General features: G+C 35.7%; 2 protein-coding genes and 1 long non-coding RNA gene across 5 annotated transcripts; 1 reads left to right on the top strand and 2 right to left on the bottom strand.

Annotated features, from left to right (window-relative positions):
* Nucleotides 1-3,979: 3,979 nt before the first annotated feature.
* LOC109154787 lies at nt 3,980-15,276 on the bottom strand. 3 transcript variants are annotated; one of them, XM_019302510.1, is made up of 10 exons: nt 14,770-15,276; nt 14,132-14,215; nt 13,100-13,408; nt 12,854-12,989; nt 12,603-12,765; nt 12,376-12,504; nt 12,030-12,224; nt 11,799-11,877; nt 4,340-4,383; nt 3,980-4,249 (listed from the first exon to the last, which is right to left on the bottom strand). In XM_019302510.1, exons 1-10 carry the CDS (start codon nt 14,933-14,935, stop codon nt 4,199-4,201), a joined length of 1,356 nt encoding a protein of 451 aa, XP_019158055.1. In that variant the 5' UTR covers nt 14,936-15,276; the 3' UTR covers nt 3,980-4,198. The 3 variants fall into 3 exon arrangements, with proteins under 3 accessions (XP_019158055.1, XP_019158054.1, XP_019158056.1); XM_019302509.1 differs by lacking the exons at nt 3,980-4,249; nt 4,340-4,383 and adding an exon at nt 11,481-11,659 and having other exon boundaries at nt 11,755-11,877; nt 14,770-15,272; XM_019302511.1 differs by lacking the exons at nt 3,980-4,249; nt 4,340-4,383 and adding an exon at nt 11,481-11,659 and having other exon boundaries at nt 11,755-11,877; nt 14,132-14,288; nt 14,770-14,940.
* LOC109154785 (putative pentatricopeptide repeat-containing protein At1g12700, mitochondrial) lies at nt 5,128-7,946 on the bottom strand. The gene has a single exon (XM_019302507.1). The coding sequence runs from the start codon at nt 7,467-7,469 to the stop codon at nt 5,496-5,498; it is 1,974 nt and encodes a 657-aa protein (XP_019158052.1). The 5' UTR covers nt 7,470-7,946; the 3' UTR covers nt 5,128-5,495.
* On the top strand, nt 14,262-14,651 carry LOC109154791. Its single transcript, XR_002049789.1, has 2 exons — nt 14,262-14,337; nt 14,378-14,651. It is a non-coding gene; the product is annotated as an uncharacterized LOC109154791 (long non-coding RNA).
* Nucleotides 15,277-15,627: the final 351 nt, after the last annotated feature.

Genomic DNA, 15,627 nt, shown 5'->3' with positions numbered 1-15,627 from the left:
AAGGAGCCAATGAATAAGATATAGCAAGGAAAATAGGTTTTGTCGAGACATGGGTTACCTCTTAGCCCTAATCAATATCCTTGGCTACTAGGGTTCTTCTTCTAAGATTTCCCTCCAGTGGATTCCTCTACGTTTGGTGGCAGGGGATCCCTTTGTAGGTTTCCCTTCGGGAATATCTTGTGTGGTAGAATTAATTGTGGTAAGGTTTCTAAATGCTTCCTAAGTCCTTATTTATAGATTCAGGAGTCTCAACTAAGGTCTGAATGGTAAGGGTCCACTTATCCTATTCCTTATAGGATTAAGGATTTGGTTAAAGATAAGGGTCCATGGTCCATTGTGGGCCACGCTAATTAATTGATAAATAGTTATGCTGTGCAACCGAATGTACCATGCGCATGGTGCATACGGTTCAAAACGACGTCGTTTTGATTAAAAACGCGCGTCCCACTTTAAAAAAAAAAAATCAGGTTCGACTCTCAGCAATAGCATTATTGTGGATATATAATTATGAAATTGTGGATATATAGTTATGAAATTGTGGTTATATAGTTATGAATTTATGGATATTTAGTTCATTCATTGTGGATATTTAGTTCAATCATATATTGTGGATATTTAGTTCATTCATTGTGGATTTTTACTTCATTCATTCATTCATTGTGGATTTTTACTTCATTCATTCACTGTGGATATATAGTTATGAAATTGTGGATATATAGTTATGAAATTGTGGTTATATAGTTATGAATTTATGGATATTTAGTTCATTCATTGTGGATATTTAGTTCAATCATATATTGTGGATATTTAGTTCATTCATTGTGGATTTTTACTTCATTCATTCATTCATTGTGGATTTTTACTTCATTCATTCATTCATTGTGGATTTTTACTTCATTCATTCACTGTGGATATATAGTTATGAAATTGTGGATATATAGTTATGAAATTGTGGTTATATAGTTATGAACTTCTGGATATATAAAAATGCTATTGCCGGGAATCGAACCTGATTTCTTCTTTAAGTGGGACGCGCGTTTTTTTAACCAAAACGGCGCCGTTTTGCAACCGTATGCACCTTGCAAGGTGCATTCGGTTGCACAGCATAATTTGCGTTAATTGATGGGGATTCTAGTCTAATTAAATCATTCATAATTATATGATAACGGGATTAATTAAATAATTAATCTGGATATGGAGGCCGTAACACGGGGTGTTACATTAGTCACTGTGTTCGACGGTGAAAACCCGGGTATACCCAAAAAAAAAAATACAAAAAATTTTAACTATGTATCTGATTGGAAATCTTTTTGATAAACAATGTGTTATGGTGTGAGAGACAAACTTTATATTTGTAAGACTTTTCCTTGATATCATGGAATGTAATTTGCATTGACCTGAACTTTCTTAAGTCAAAGATTACATCAAACGTGAGAATAATTTTCACATGAAAGTTCAAACTTTCGTGACTACCAAACACCCTCTTAGTTTTTTCCTAGAAATTGCCACTCAAAATCTTCGGATGTACTGCTTTTGTCCATATCTATGATCATAAAAGAACAAAACATGATCCCAAATCTCTTAAATGCATCTTCGGTGGTTACCTAGGTAATCTGAGTCATCTTAAGGGGGAAAATGCATCCCAAATCTCTTCAGGTCATCTTTGATTACCTAGGTAATCTGAGTCTGGTAATATTATATTACCTTGTTTGGTTCAAGTTATGAGATTACCTGGTAATGTTATATTATCTGAAAGCTGATGTGGCGGTAATGTTTCAAGGTAATATGATTACCCCCATTTTCTTTAAGTAATCTTAGATTACCTTGAACTATTCCAACTTTGCCCTTGTAAACTAATCCTTATCCATATAATAATAATAATAATAATAATAATAATAATAATAATAATGATAATAATAATATATTTATACTATAAAATATACATGTGTATATTTATATATTTAGTTTTTAATTAATATTTGAACATTGATATACATTCATACATATAAACAAATAAAATAAATACACACATAAATAATATATATTATTTATATTATTTTTTAATGTGTGTGTGTGTATATATATATATATATATATATATATATATATATATATATATATATATATATATATTATTGAAGACATTATTTTAAATTGATTCATATAACTTAAAATATAACCCTTAAGCAAACACATTAATATTATATTCCACAATTCAAACCAAACATATAAGGTAATCTTACATTCCGATAATCTCACATTACCTTCTTGGAGGTAATCCTATTACCTTGGGTAGTCTAAGATTCCGTGAACCAAACGCCTCAAAACTTGCAAAGGGGTACAAAAGAGAAAATTTCAATTTTGGCCCACTGACTATTGGAGTTGTGTTAATTGCAACACTTGACTTTCAAAAATGTTAATTTAGTACCTTGACTATGCAATTTCTATCAATTTTGGTCACGCTAGCCAAATTGCCGACGAATTGTGACCGAAAAATCTTAACTCATTAAATAAAAAGGGGCAAAAGCGTCATTTCATGTTATTCAAACCTTCTTTGGGCTTCTCTTTTCTCCAACCTCCTTCTCCTCTTCACCGCCGCCGCCTTCGCGAAGAGCAGTTTCCAGAAATCGAAATTCCATCGCCGCCGGGCACATATCAAACATTCTCAACCCCATAGAGCCATGCAAAGCGAAGAATCATGTGGAAAAACATCATATCAATTCACCCACCATATATCCATTTCTGATCTCCGGCCATGGCATTAGATACAGATACATGTAATAGGAAGCGCACAAGGTGGGAAAAACTCAAAATGAAATGGGAAGATAAGAAGCGGGGAGAAGTTTGTGAACACCTGCTGCTGCTACAAAAGTTCACAGAGGACAGCGAAAATCCAAGAGAAAATGGAAGTGATGATGATTATGCTGAGTCTATATTGTCCGAAGCTATTAAACTTGCAAAGCATTTGAAAAGCTACTGCAGACAAGATCCAGATCCAGAGGGACCAAACAATAATCAGAGTCATGAACGAACACGATGTTGAAAATCCGGTTTCAGCAGAGGAACTGATCGGCCACCCAAACACACCGGACAATAATAATAATAATAATGCTGATGAAGATCATTGTTCGGAGGAGGAGGATTCAAACTTGCAGCAGAATTGCAGAAAGTAATTAAAGATGAAAAATCACCTCAAAATGTCGTCTGCTAACGACCCCATTCCCTGTACACCCAGTTACTCACTCTCCGATATTCCCAACTTCCACCCAGCGGCGAAGCTCACCAAGAACTGACGTCCACGCGCATCATCATCACCATTGTCGCCTCCTCCAAGCTCCCATCCAAAAACGATGACCACCTATCAACTCCTCCACCTAATACGCATGTCCAAGCTCACCCCGTCTGCCACTGTGTTCTCCATCTCGTGCCAAGCTTCAGCTACGTCGTTCACCGTGACTCCACAGACGGAATCGACTTTCAGATGCCGAGGTCCAATGAAGCCATGACTCTAATGAAGCCCAGGTCAAAAGTGCAAATGTCGTGACTCCATTGACGGAATCGACTTAAACCGTGACTGACTGTACCTGCGTTTCCAGGAGAAGAAGCAAAGGAGAAAGAAAATGATGAGCTTGTGATCTCGAGATCATTGCGGACTCCTTTGCGAAGGCGCCGTCAGTGAAGACAAGAAGGAGAACGGAGGAGCGAGAGGGATGTCGGAGAAGAGGAGTACGAAATAACATGAAATGAGTTTTCAAAAAAAAAAAAAAACATGAAATGACATTTTTGCCCCTATTATTTAATGAGTTAAAATTTTCCGGTGACATTTGACTGATAATTTGATCGGCGTGACCAAAATTGATAAAAATTGCTTAGTCAAGGTACTAAATTAATATTTTTAAAAGTCAAGTATTGCAATTAACACAACTCCAATAGTCAGTGGACCAAAATTGAAATTTTCTCGAGTACAAAACTCCCCAGCTATAAAACGAGTTTATTATACATTGAATGTCACTTGGAAGCTGTTTATCATATTCTACATCGAAACTGTTTATCGTATTCTAAGACACCTCAAAATGACACCATAGATTGCACAACATGACGACCGAGATCTAGAACTACACAAATTCTAGTTGGGATGGAGAGTTGACTAATAGACCACATAGCTGCTGATCATTTACATAATCAATTTCATTCAGTCTCACACAACACAACATAACATCTGCTCTGGCAATTCTTCAGATTTGTTACCCTGTTTCATTTCATTCACAACACCAGAAGGCGAAGAATGACAGAAACAATGGTTTCAATTGCAAAGAATGAACATAAAAGCTAAGCTTGCCTGAATTGTGAGCCCAAAATCCAAGATGCAAAGCTTTAGCCTATCTAAAAATGCTTCAAATCCCTTCCTAGAGATTTAACTGAATCTGTGCATATCTATTATCTAAATCGATCTCGAATTAGCTTTCTCCCTGCACAAAAAATGATCAAATTAAACACCGTAATAAGAATCGAATCAGTCATAGCATTCCTTGTATTAGTAACTATCACCACTCTAGTTTCCTCAAAAATTTAAAATTGAAAACAGGAAAGCTTAAAATATCTGAAGGGAATAGACAATCTTCGATGTGTACAAAAAGAAGCTAAAAATAGATGTACAAATGAACATCACTTTGAGCTGGAATACAAATTCTACAGTTACTTGGAATACAAAATAGATGCAAAGGTACCTCAAAATGACACCAAGTCTTGGATTGTGCGCCGTTGAGTGTCTTAATAGTTATCTTATCAGCAGCTGAGGCCGCCGTTATATGATGCATATTAAGATATTTTGAACTAAAGCAACGAGTGAAAATAGAAATCTGAGTTTATTAACTCATTTAAAATGGCATTATAATTCCATTCTTCCCCTGTGAAGGACAGTTTCAACTTGAATTTGGAGGGGTGGAGCTGAAGGATCCTCTCTACTCGAAAACTTAAGAAATGGCAATATTTATGTACATATACATATTTTAAGAATTATACACTGGTTTTTTAGGATCAAAGTAACACTGCAGCTCCTCCCAGTTTGCAGGGATACTATTTTCCCAACAAAAGGAAATGAAAGGGAAAAAAGTGCCAGCATAAAAATATATAATACTCCGTATATATTTATAGAACATTGAGAGCCAATCAACATTAGTGTACATCTACTAACAATTTATTTTCAAAATGATGATGAATTAGTTGAAGCTTGAAAATGACGGTGGATGAACATAACTGCCTACTTGGTGCTTTAACTGTAGATTAAGAGTGCTTAAGCAAATAATACTTGCAATGAACTTCAAGAAAAAGAAAAAAAAAATGCAGCAGCTTATGAACTATTATGTTGTTAAAAGATAGATGCTGAGACCCAAACTTGTGGAAGCCCTGAAATGGGAGTGAAATCCCTGAAAACATTCCTCCAAAAGTATCAAATCATGAACAAGTAGAGAAGCTAAAAGATTCCAAATATGTAGTTACTTTACATGATTCGCTGCAAATTTCTGTACCACCTTTAGTACTGTCTCATCTCCAGTTTTAAGTGCAAGTAAGTCGTTTATGAAGAACAATGTGCGCTCATTTGGAGAAATACCCTTACCAACCATTTCCTCCAAAAGTAGATTTGCCTCATGCCATTTTTTTTCTCTAACAAATTCTTGCAAAATAACATTATAAGTCTCAGTATTTTGTAAGCAATCATTCTTCTCCATTTTCCTTAACAACTCTAAGGCTTCATCTATTAATCCTTCTCGACAAAGCCCACTTATCATTGCAGTGTATGTATATACATTTGGGTGTCGCCCTTTAGAGATGAGGTCATTGAATACATCGCACGCAATATTAAGCTGTCCTATCTTGCAGACCCTATCAATTATGATGGCACCATAAACATGAGAATAATTTCCGCTTCTATCATCTAACTGATGATAGACTGTCATTGCCTCTTCAACATGTCCATTATCACACAAACCACTAAGTAAGACACATGAAGTGTAAAAATCTGGTTTATGTCCAGCAACCAGCATCTCCTGAAAAAGTTCCAGTGCAGCAGAACATCTACCCACCAGAAATAACCCCTGCAACATTATGGTATACGTAACAACATCAAGATGAAGCCCTTTTTTAGGAATTTCACAAAATAGATGCATGGCCTCATCCACTTCTTTTATTTTACAGTATCCATTAATTAATGTGTTATAGGTCCAAACATCAGGTTGAAGGCCACTTTCTACCATCTGACCAAAAGCATTCCTCGCTTCATCCATTTCTTTTATTTTACAGTATCCATTAATTAATGTGGTATAGGTCCAAACATTATGTTGAAGGCCACTTTCTACCACCCGACCAAAAGCTTTCCTCGCTTCATCCATCCGTCCTTGCAAGCAGTACCCCTCAATAAGATGGTTGTATGTGACGACATTAGGATAAGTGTTCCTTTGAATCATGATCTGAATGATAGTTTCCGCACTTTCCAACATCCCCTCCTTACAGAGGGCATCTATTAATATACTGAAAATATGGACATCTGGATATACATGATGTAGCACCATCTCATTCATTAACTTGGTAACCTCTTTCCATCGGCAAAAATTGCAAAGGCCTTGAATCAGTGAAGTATATGTGATGATGTCCGGGGGAACTCCTCTTTCAATCATCTCAGAGAGAAGGCCAAGAGCCTGATCAACCATTCTGTCTTTGCATAGAGAATCAATTACAGTGTTATAGGCTCTAGTATCAGGCATAGGTCCCTCCTTTTGCATTACTACAAGTAAGTCAAGAGCAATTTGTGTATGACCTGCCTTGCAAAGCCCATTTATAAGAGTAGCATAAGTAATTTGATTAACTTCGCACACATTTTCCCTCACCAACTTCTTGAATAGCCCTACAGCCTCTGCAATCTTATTAACCAGAACGAGGCCCTTAATCAGAGTGGTGAATGTGACCACATGAAACTCAAATCCACACTTGAAGACCACACCAAGTACACAAAACCCGCAATCTACTCGACTTGAGCGGCAGCACACATCCATCAGAATGTTAATGGTATACACACTGATTGGGATGCCCTTGATGCGCATTTCTTGAAAGAGGGAAACAACTACAGAATAATTCTTCAATTTCCGAATTCTACAAAGCAGTCTGTTGAACTGACTAACAGAAGGAAAGGGGCGGGTATGAGCCATTTGATGGAATAAATTGAGGGCATCGTCTAAATCATTAAAGCTGTTTCTGAATTTGGATTGATTCGAAGAAACCAAGCTATTATGATTTGTAGAAACCGTTTGTGGGCGAGAAGGAACCGTACCTGCCTCCGCCGCAATATTGGCCGAAGTGGGAGTAGAGCTTGCTGTCCTTATTCTCCTCCAACTCATGTTAGTGTAGAACGAAGACAAAGCATTTCTCTTTGTTCTCATTTTCAAGAATGCAATGGAAGTTGAGGTCCTAGACATACAAAAGTTAGAAATCCATTGTAAAGATAAACTCCACAGTTACACTTCATGTGCTGATGTAAAGCTACTAACAAATAAAATAATGTTGAAAACTAGGTGAGGTATTATTATTGCAATAATAGATCAGAAACAGCAAATTAGTGAATGAAAAGGAGGAAATTCCAAATTGCCTGCTTCACATCTACGCCATCCCCCAATTTGTTGCCACCAAAACTCCTGCAGAATTAGTAATCATCTACGGAAATCGGCGCTGAATTTGCGCCGACCGGACGAAATTCTTCGGTGAGAATAAAAGTGATGCCTCCCTCTTCAGAAATCAGAATCGCCCTCTATTTATATCATTTTCAGATACAATAATTAACAAACTCCTCTCCTCAACGTATGCATCAAAAATCTGTTGAATTTACTCAAGAAACTCTGCGAACTCCATACAACTTTGTTCAGGAAGAATTCTCCCTCTCTTCTTGCTACCTGATACTTTTTAGGGTAAGTGGACAATAACAAAAATATGAAGCTTTTAAAAAATGGATCAGAACTCAGAAAAAATTTATTTCTTATTAGAAACAAGTACAAATAAGTTTTTTTTAATTTTTATTAAAATACAAGAAAGATATATGGGACATACGAGAAACGGCAATGATTGAGCGAAAAATATTGAAAAGAAAACTAATTATTAAAATGAATAAAAGTATGAACATCAATTAATCAAAAATTGCAAATAAATTATAAAAAGTTTATTTAATTAATAACAAAAATAATTTTCATTAGAGTACAACTACATGGTGGAAGAAGGAGAAAAGGAGTTAGAGGAGAAGCACACACAATGCAAGAAACAAGTCATCCACTAGGTTGGTGGGTGGTAAGAAACCAATTAACCATTGAAGAATTAAAGCTTCATTGTAACGGTTGATCATGGTCTGTCTTGATTAATATTATAGTTTAAAAATAAAATACACCATTTCTGTTTTAATTTATGAAATTCTTGTGCTGGCATAGTAAGTTCGTAGGAAAATGTTTGAGGTCCGATCTTAACCGAATCTCAAGTCTTAACAAAAATGGTCAATATCCTACCTCATCCAAACTCAGTGGGAGGTTAGACTTTGCCCATCCAATGGAAGTAGTGGTCACTTGGCTACAAGAACACTGAAAGTCTTATCTACAGATTCACTATTGCGCACAACTCTAGTAGGATCATAGGGTTCGACCCTACGGAATCCAACGAGTATTGGATCCTTCACTAAAAAACACTTAGGGGTTTACTCGGTTGGATCAATGACGCACATATACCCAAGTCCAAATCATGGCAATTTGAGTTAGAATTCTATAATTTGCCTTGGTGTAAACTATAAAAGGTTTGAAAAGAAAATCAAAGAGGTAGGAGAGTGGGGTCGAGCGGTGCCCAAGTCCTAGGCTCGGACTCTTGACCTTATGCGTACAATAATAAATAAATAAATAAATAAAAGCACCAGGATCTTTCTTGGCCACCTTAATGGCGGGGTCCTCGTTGTCTGCTATTATCATATGCCTAACAAGAGACACGAGGCTTAGAAACAAGTTCGTGGGTTCATGAAATTTTATGATCAAAATGGATAGCTTTGGCTGTTTTTCAAGTTGACCCCATCACACTCACATCTAGGAGGTAAGGGGGTTGGGATGGTTACCACTATTATTACTTCCTAGTTGATTTCATTGTGCTCGTAGCTCATGAATAAAGGTTAATGTCGAGATAATATGATAAGTTAGACCGGCCTGAAACACTTTTAATATAACCCATCAAGAAAATTAAGACAGTCAAATAGTAAAGGCTAAAAACTAAGTAGAGTAGGTGAAACAATTGCACTAGGACTCAGAGCCAATACACTCATTAGAACACCAACTCGTTAAGGAGCAACAAGGGCAGTTATAAAGGAGAGACACAATTATTAGAAGACCGTTATACATATTAGTGTAACCATTATATTTTGTAGCTATGGTCCAGTATAAAAGTCATGCCCTTTTGATAGGCTGGGGATACTCAATATGATCTTGTACTCAAAATGATTAGGCAATACAACCTATATCTATTTACTTACACACAGATATTTTCCGATAACACTCTTACCATAAAAATAATAAGAAGTAACATAGTAAAATTGCAAAATTCATCAATACTTTAAGTCATATATATAACATAAATGTAGTAGTTTCTAGCAAAACTTTACATAATAGAATTACAAATATAATCAATACTTTAAATCTTATATAAAATACTAGTATTTCATATGCGCGATGCGCAAAAATATATGCCCAATATTAATATTTAATGTTAAAATCTTAGTGTTATATATATATATATATATATATATATATATATATATATATATATATATATATATCTAAAAACATAATAAGCTTCAATCCAGGTTATGTCCCTGGTTTTATGTCCGTTTTTTCTGTTAACTTTTTTTGTACCTTATGCTATAATTGTTGTACTACATAATTATTTGGACAAAAATATCCCTGCCGTTATAACTTCTGTTATCTTTCACATTATTATTACCATGCACATGCATACACAATAATTTTTTCTTACATCCTTCAATGGTAAGTTTTAATTCATTTAGGTTTTAATTAAAATGCTACCATAGTTATATATAGTAATATAGTAATTTATCATTCTATAATTTTTACCTCAAAAATATTAATATGAATTATACAATTATATATATATATATATATATATATTGCTATAAAAATTGTACTACATAATTTTTTGGACAAAAATATCCCTGCCGTTATAACTTCTGTTATCTTTCCACACTATTATTACTATGTACATGCATACACAATAATTTTTTCTTACATCCTTCAATGGTAAGTTTTAATTCATTTAGGTTTTAATTAAAATGCTACCGTAGTTATATATAGTAATATAGTAATTTATCATTCTATAATTTTTACCTCAAAAATATTAATATGAATTATACAATTATATATACATATATATATATATATATATATATATATATATATATATATATATATATATATATACACACACACACACACACACACACACAATTATTTTTTTTAAAAAATAATATAACTAAGATTTTAATATTTAATTTTAATATAGCATATGTTCGCGATGCGCAAAAATATATGCCCAATATTAATATTTAATGTTAAAATCTTAGTGTTATATATATATATATATATATATATATATATATATATATATATATATATATATATATATATATATATATATAATTGTAGAATTGTAGAATTCATATTAATATTAATAAAGAATTATAGAAATGATATAGTACTAAATATAACTATGGTAACATTTAATTAAATCTAAATAAAATTAAACTTACCAATTGAAGAATGTAAGAAAAAGATATTGTGTATGCATGTGCATGGTAATAATAATGTGAAAGATAACAGAAGTTATAACGGCAGGGATATTTTTGTCCAAATAATTATGTAGTACAACAATTATAGCATAAGGTACAAAAAAAGTTAACAGAAAAAACGGACATAAAACCAGGGACATAACCTGGATTGAAGCTTATTATGTTTTTAGATATTTTAAAACATAAATATAATGCACATTTTGTAGGGAATAAAACAATAACATAACAGAATTGCATGTACCATCAATACTTCAAGACTTATATATATATATATATATATATATATATATATATATGTATATGTATATGTATGTATATGTATATATATACACTTTGTAACATAAATTAATACTTTATAGGAAAACTATAAAGTGTTATTACATAGCAGAATTGCAAATGTAATATTTTATAGAATAAATGTAATACTTTATAGCAAAACTATAATAAACAGTTTGCATAAAATATTACTAAATCTATATACTAATATACCATAAGATCCAAAATTTTCATGACTCAACACGTTTCACGGATAGAAATTCGTGAGTCGGTTTTAGATTCGTGAGTCGGTCTCACACGAGAACTTGCCATGCCATGTTATAATAGTGGATGATTAAAAGTAAAATTAGCTTTAAAAAAACTACATTTATTTATCATTTCTCTATGATCTAATTTTCAGTTTACATAATTAGGGTCAACCCTAGGCCCTAGCTGCTGATAATTTACATAATCAATTTCATTCAGTCTCACACAACATAACATCTGCTCTGGCAATTCTTCAGATTTGTTACCCTGTTTCATTTCATTCACACTTTGATCAGCAAAGAATGACAGAAGCAATGGTTTCAATTGCATTGCAAAAAATGAACATAAAAGCTAAAGCTTGCCTGAATTGTGAGCCCAAAATCCAAGATGCAAAGCTTTAGCCTATCTAAGAATGCTTCAAATCCCTTCCTAGAGATGTAACTGAATCTGTGCATATCTAAATCGATCTCGAAATAGTTCTCTCCCTGCACCCAAAAAAAGGATCAAATTCAACATGATGTAATGGTATAAACCGTAAATCTTCTCCCGAATACTGCCTACTGAACCAGTGAGTTAAGTCTGTGCGGACAATCGGGTTGTGAATAATATCGTGAGTAGAGATTTGGATATGGCTTACTGTGTAGAACTCGTGCTGAGGCCGCGAAAGGACAGGCTTTTCATTGTAGGCATGCATGAGCTTCCTCTCTGCTGCACTCAATGGCAGATGTTCCACGTTTGCTACACGACCTAATATCTTCAACCGTTCCCGAAAGGGCACAGTATTGTCTACAGGAAACGCCTTCACCTTTTCCGTGTCATTCTCCATTAGGCGCTGTTGTTTCAAATAGCGAAAAGAAAAGCGCACGACATGTAAGTGCAGTAACAGCTGAAAGCCGCATAGAAATCACGATCGTAGATATAAAATTAGGTTTGCCACAAAATACGATGCTAAGTAATAGGACTAAAGTATAGCCCAAACTTACTCTTATACTCTCTTGAAAATGCGATGGAAGTTCTTTAGCATAAGTTTCGGAAAGCTTGAAATACAACACGAAACTGATTCCTTCGCCATCGGTTTCGTTTTGAAAAATCGTGGCTGGATACAGCGGTACCTATTAAATGAAAATATTGTCTGAATAGGAAAGCTTAAAATATCTGAAAAAGACAGCCCAGAAAGTCACCGTAGTGTAGTACATGAAATAAGCGATACCTGAATATTCACGACAAGAATAGGTGGAAGCCTCCCAGAAGATTCTATAACCGGAAGTTCCACAAGCTGAGATATATGATTTATTTTCCTAGGACATAAAAATACATCAACGCCAAAGGGGTAATAAGCTGCGTTTTTGGGAGCAAAATCCTTCTTTTTATCCCTGCAACAGAATATAGATAAATGTCGAAAATGGAATCGCAAAGCAAGACAGGCATAAATGGTATTACTAGGGAGCGGAGATTGCTTACCGAAAATAGTTCTCCCCTCGAACTTTGAAAGTAGCCGCTTCAATGCGTGACCAACTGTCTGACACTCGCTTTTCTAAGGGACAAAATGGCACTTGGGACCCGGCTATTGGTCTTTGCAGAAGTGACTTCGATGAAACTGCACCATACAATAAATATAATCGGTTCAATTTTCGTTCTCTAACCATTTCAGTAACAGAGGTAAGTAAGTCAGAGTTTCAAATCATAATCCTCCAAAAGAGAACTCACGTAAAATTGCATTAGAATTTCCTTCTTTCCATTTGAAGGACAGTTTTAACGCATTCTTTTTCCTTGAATTTGGAGGGCTGGAGCTGAAGGATCTTCTCTTCTCGACATGGGGGATAGCAGATGCGAGACAGGGCAAACAGTTGTTTGGGAGAATTCCACAATTGTTTAACAAATCTTCATCCCTGCCACTGCATTCATCTATGCAGGGAGATATTTCATCAAGGAACACCGGCTTCACCTCAGAATCTTTCGGTGAATTCTCTGGTTTATGCGCATGTTCGGCTTCAGAGCCGCTGAGAGAGTGAACATCTGTTCAAGGTCTCATATGATAAGTAACATCCTTCAGACTATGATTGGGGGCGGTGTTAAGATCAAACGCTTACCACTACGCCAAAAGCTATAGCTCGTGACGAAAGCGCAACTTTATTTCTTTATATCGCCACATTTTCAAGAGGCAATGTGCTGGACTTGGCCCTTCATGCCTCCGTCCAACAATCCCCTAGCCACCTAGTGTTGTTGGACTTAGCCCTTCAGGCCTCCGCCCAACAATCCCCTTAGCCACGTAGTACTGGATTTGGCCCTTCAGGCCTCCGCCCAACAACCCCCCTAGCCACATAGTGCTAGATTTGGCGCCTCTGTCCAACAATCCCCTCAGCCACCTAGTGCTGGACTTCGACCCTTCAGGCCTCCGCCCAACAATCCCCTAGCCACGTAGCGCTGGATTTGGCCCTTCAAGCCTCTGTCCAACAATCCCCTCAGCCACCTAGTGCTACCTAGTGCTGGACTTCGACCCTTTAGGCCTCCGCCCAACAATCCCCCTAGCCACCTAGTGCTGGACTTGGCCCTTCAAGCCTTCGTCCAACAATCCCCTTAGCCACCTAGTGCTGGACTTGGCCCTTCACTGGCCTCCGCCCAACAATCCCTAGCCACCTGGTCCTAGACTTGGCCCTTCACAGGCCTCCGTCCAATAGGTGGGAGGGTAAAACTAGAGGATCAATACTTGTATAGTTGTATGTATCTCGGAAAACATACCATCAGTTACACTCTGGAATTCTTCATCACTGCAGTCAGATTCAAACACTGCAGCAGAATCAAACCATGTTTCCTCAGCACTTCCTGATATCAGCATCATCACATACAACAAGGGGCTTAGTTGGGAACCCAGCATTATTCATCTTTCAGGTGCAGACTAACACAAATACACAAACAAATGATTGCTGCAATTGGAGAATAACATAGTCCCAGAAACAGTAAACACACTAAAGGACCACTGGGAAGGTCCATCAAGTGATCTTCTGAACTACTGTAGTTTATTAACTTGATCCCATCTAGGCAAGAATTCAAGGAATTAAGGCAAAAAAGTATACAAATTCCTTGGTTCTTTTACTTTACCCCACATTATTAGCATAAATATTCAGAAGGGGAAACTGTTTATCCAAACACATCTCACCAATAATGCAGCTCAGCTCTCTAACCTTTCAACTTTTTCAATTGTCTTCCACAACCCTTAAACTCAGCTAAAACCACTCCAAAGAAAAGCAAACCTCAAAAACAAAAAACACAAATTTTGTTTTCTTAACTTCACTAACGCTTGGATCAAACACATTAACAAGAACACTACACACACAAACAAACATAATAATGATAATATACATAAACAGAACACAAACCATGGATTGTGGGATTGGTGAAAGATGGATTCTTGACAGCTTTATCCAACGATGGATCAGAAGAATGAAAAGAGACCCTCTTCTTGATACCAGATTTCCATCTCTTCCCACACTTCTTCTTTCTCTCACCTCCAAATCTACCCGGCCTTGACATGCATCCCCCCATCTCCCCACCCACCCACCCACCCCTAATTTCAGAGTCACTAAACAAAATGGGTAATATAATTTTTCAAGAAAACCCCAAAATTCAAAGAATATAACAATCCCAGGAGAAAGAGAAGAGAGCTGATCAAGCCCTTCTCCTCCTGGTGGAAACAGAAAGATAAAAATCGAATCTTTAGAAGGAAACGTGAAAGGGAAGAGAACCCATTTATATAAGAAAGAAACTACAATAATATATGTGTATCTACTTTTGTGATTTTCTGAGCTAAGTTCGATGGAAACAACCACTATACATTTCTGGGAAACAGAGGATAAAGTCAAATATATGTATTGTGCGAGAGAGAAAGTGACCATGTATATAAATAAACAAAGGGAATTGAGATTTGAGAAATAAATAAAATTGTTTTTCTTATAAAAATATTAATAATTTTTTTTTTTTAATGCAATACAAAGCGTAATGATGATACAGCTCGGCCTGTCCACCATGTATAATGGAAGACGCAAATCGGTGACGGCCGTTGGGGGTATCTGTTCCGGTGAACGATGTGGGCCCACTGCCGCTGCCACGTGGCGGATGCTTACAACACCAGGACGCAAGAAAATATTGAGTCCTATGATCCTATCTATTTACCAAACATTTCCAAATTAGAACCTAATTTTAATATTTCAAAAAATGAACCTAATTTTAATTCTTAT

The sequence above is a fragment of the Ipomoea nil genome, unplaced genomic scaffold (genome assembly GCF_001879475.1).
Source record: "Ipomoea nil cultivar Tokyo-kokei standard unplaced genomic scaffold, Asagao_1.1 scaffold2653, whole genome shotgun sequence".
NCBI classification, from domain to species: Eukaryota; Viridiplantae; Streptophyta; class Magnoliopsida; order Solanales; family Convolvulaceae; genus Ipomoea; species Ipomoea nil.
The sequence above is the reverse complement of the archived record's forward strand: the minus strand, read 5'-3'. Positions and strand labels throughout refer to the sequence as shown.

Excerpts from the sequence above, each read along its gene's own strand:
- LOC109154785 (XM_019302507.1), bottom strand. The coding sequence starts at position 7,469 with ATGTCTAGGACCTCAACTTCCATTGCATTCTTGAAAATGAGAACAAAG.
- LOC109154787 (XM_019302509.1), bottom strand. The coding sequence starts at position 14,935 with ATGGGGGGATGCATGTCAAGGCCGGGTAGATTTGGAGGTGAGAGAAAG. Across the intron at positions 14,216-14,769 it reads CACCAATCCCACAATCCATG|GAAGTGCTGAGGAAACATGG; the intron begins GTTTGTGTTCTG and ends TGCTGATATCAG. Across the intron at positions 12,505-12,602 it reads TTCTTGTCGTGAATATTCAG|GTACCGCTGTATCCAGCCAC; the intron begins GTATCGCTTATT and ends TTCATTTAATAG.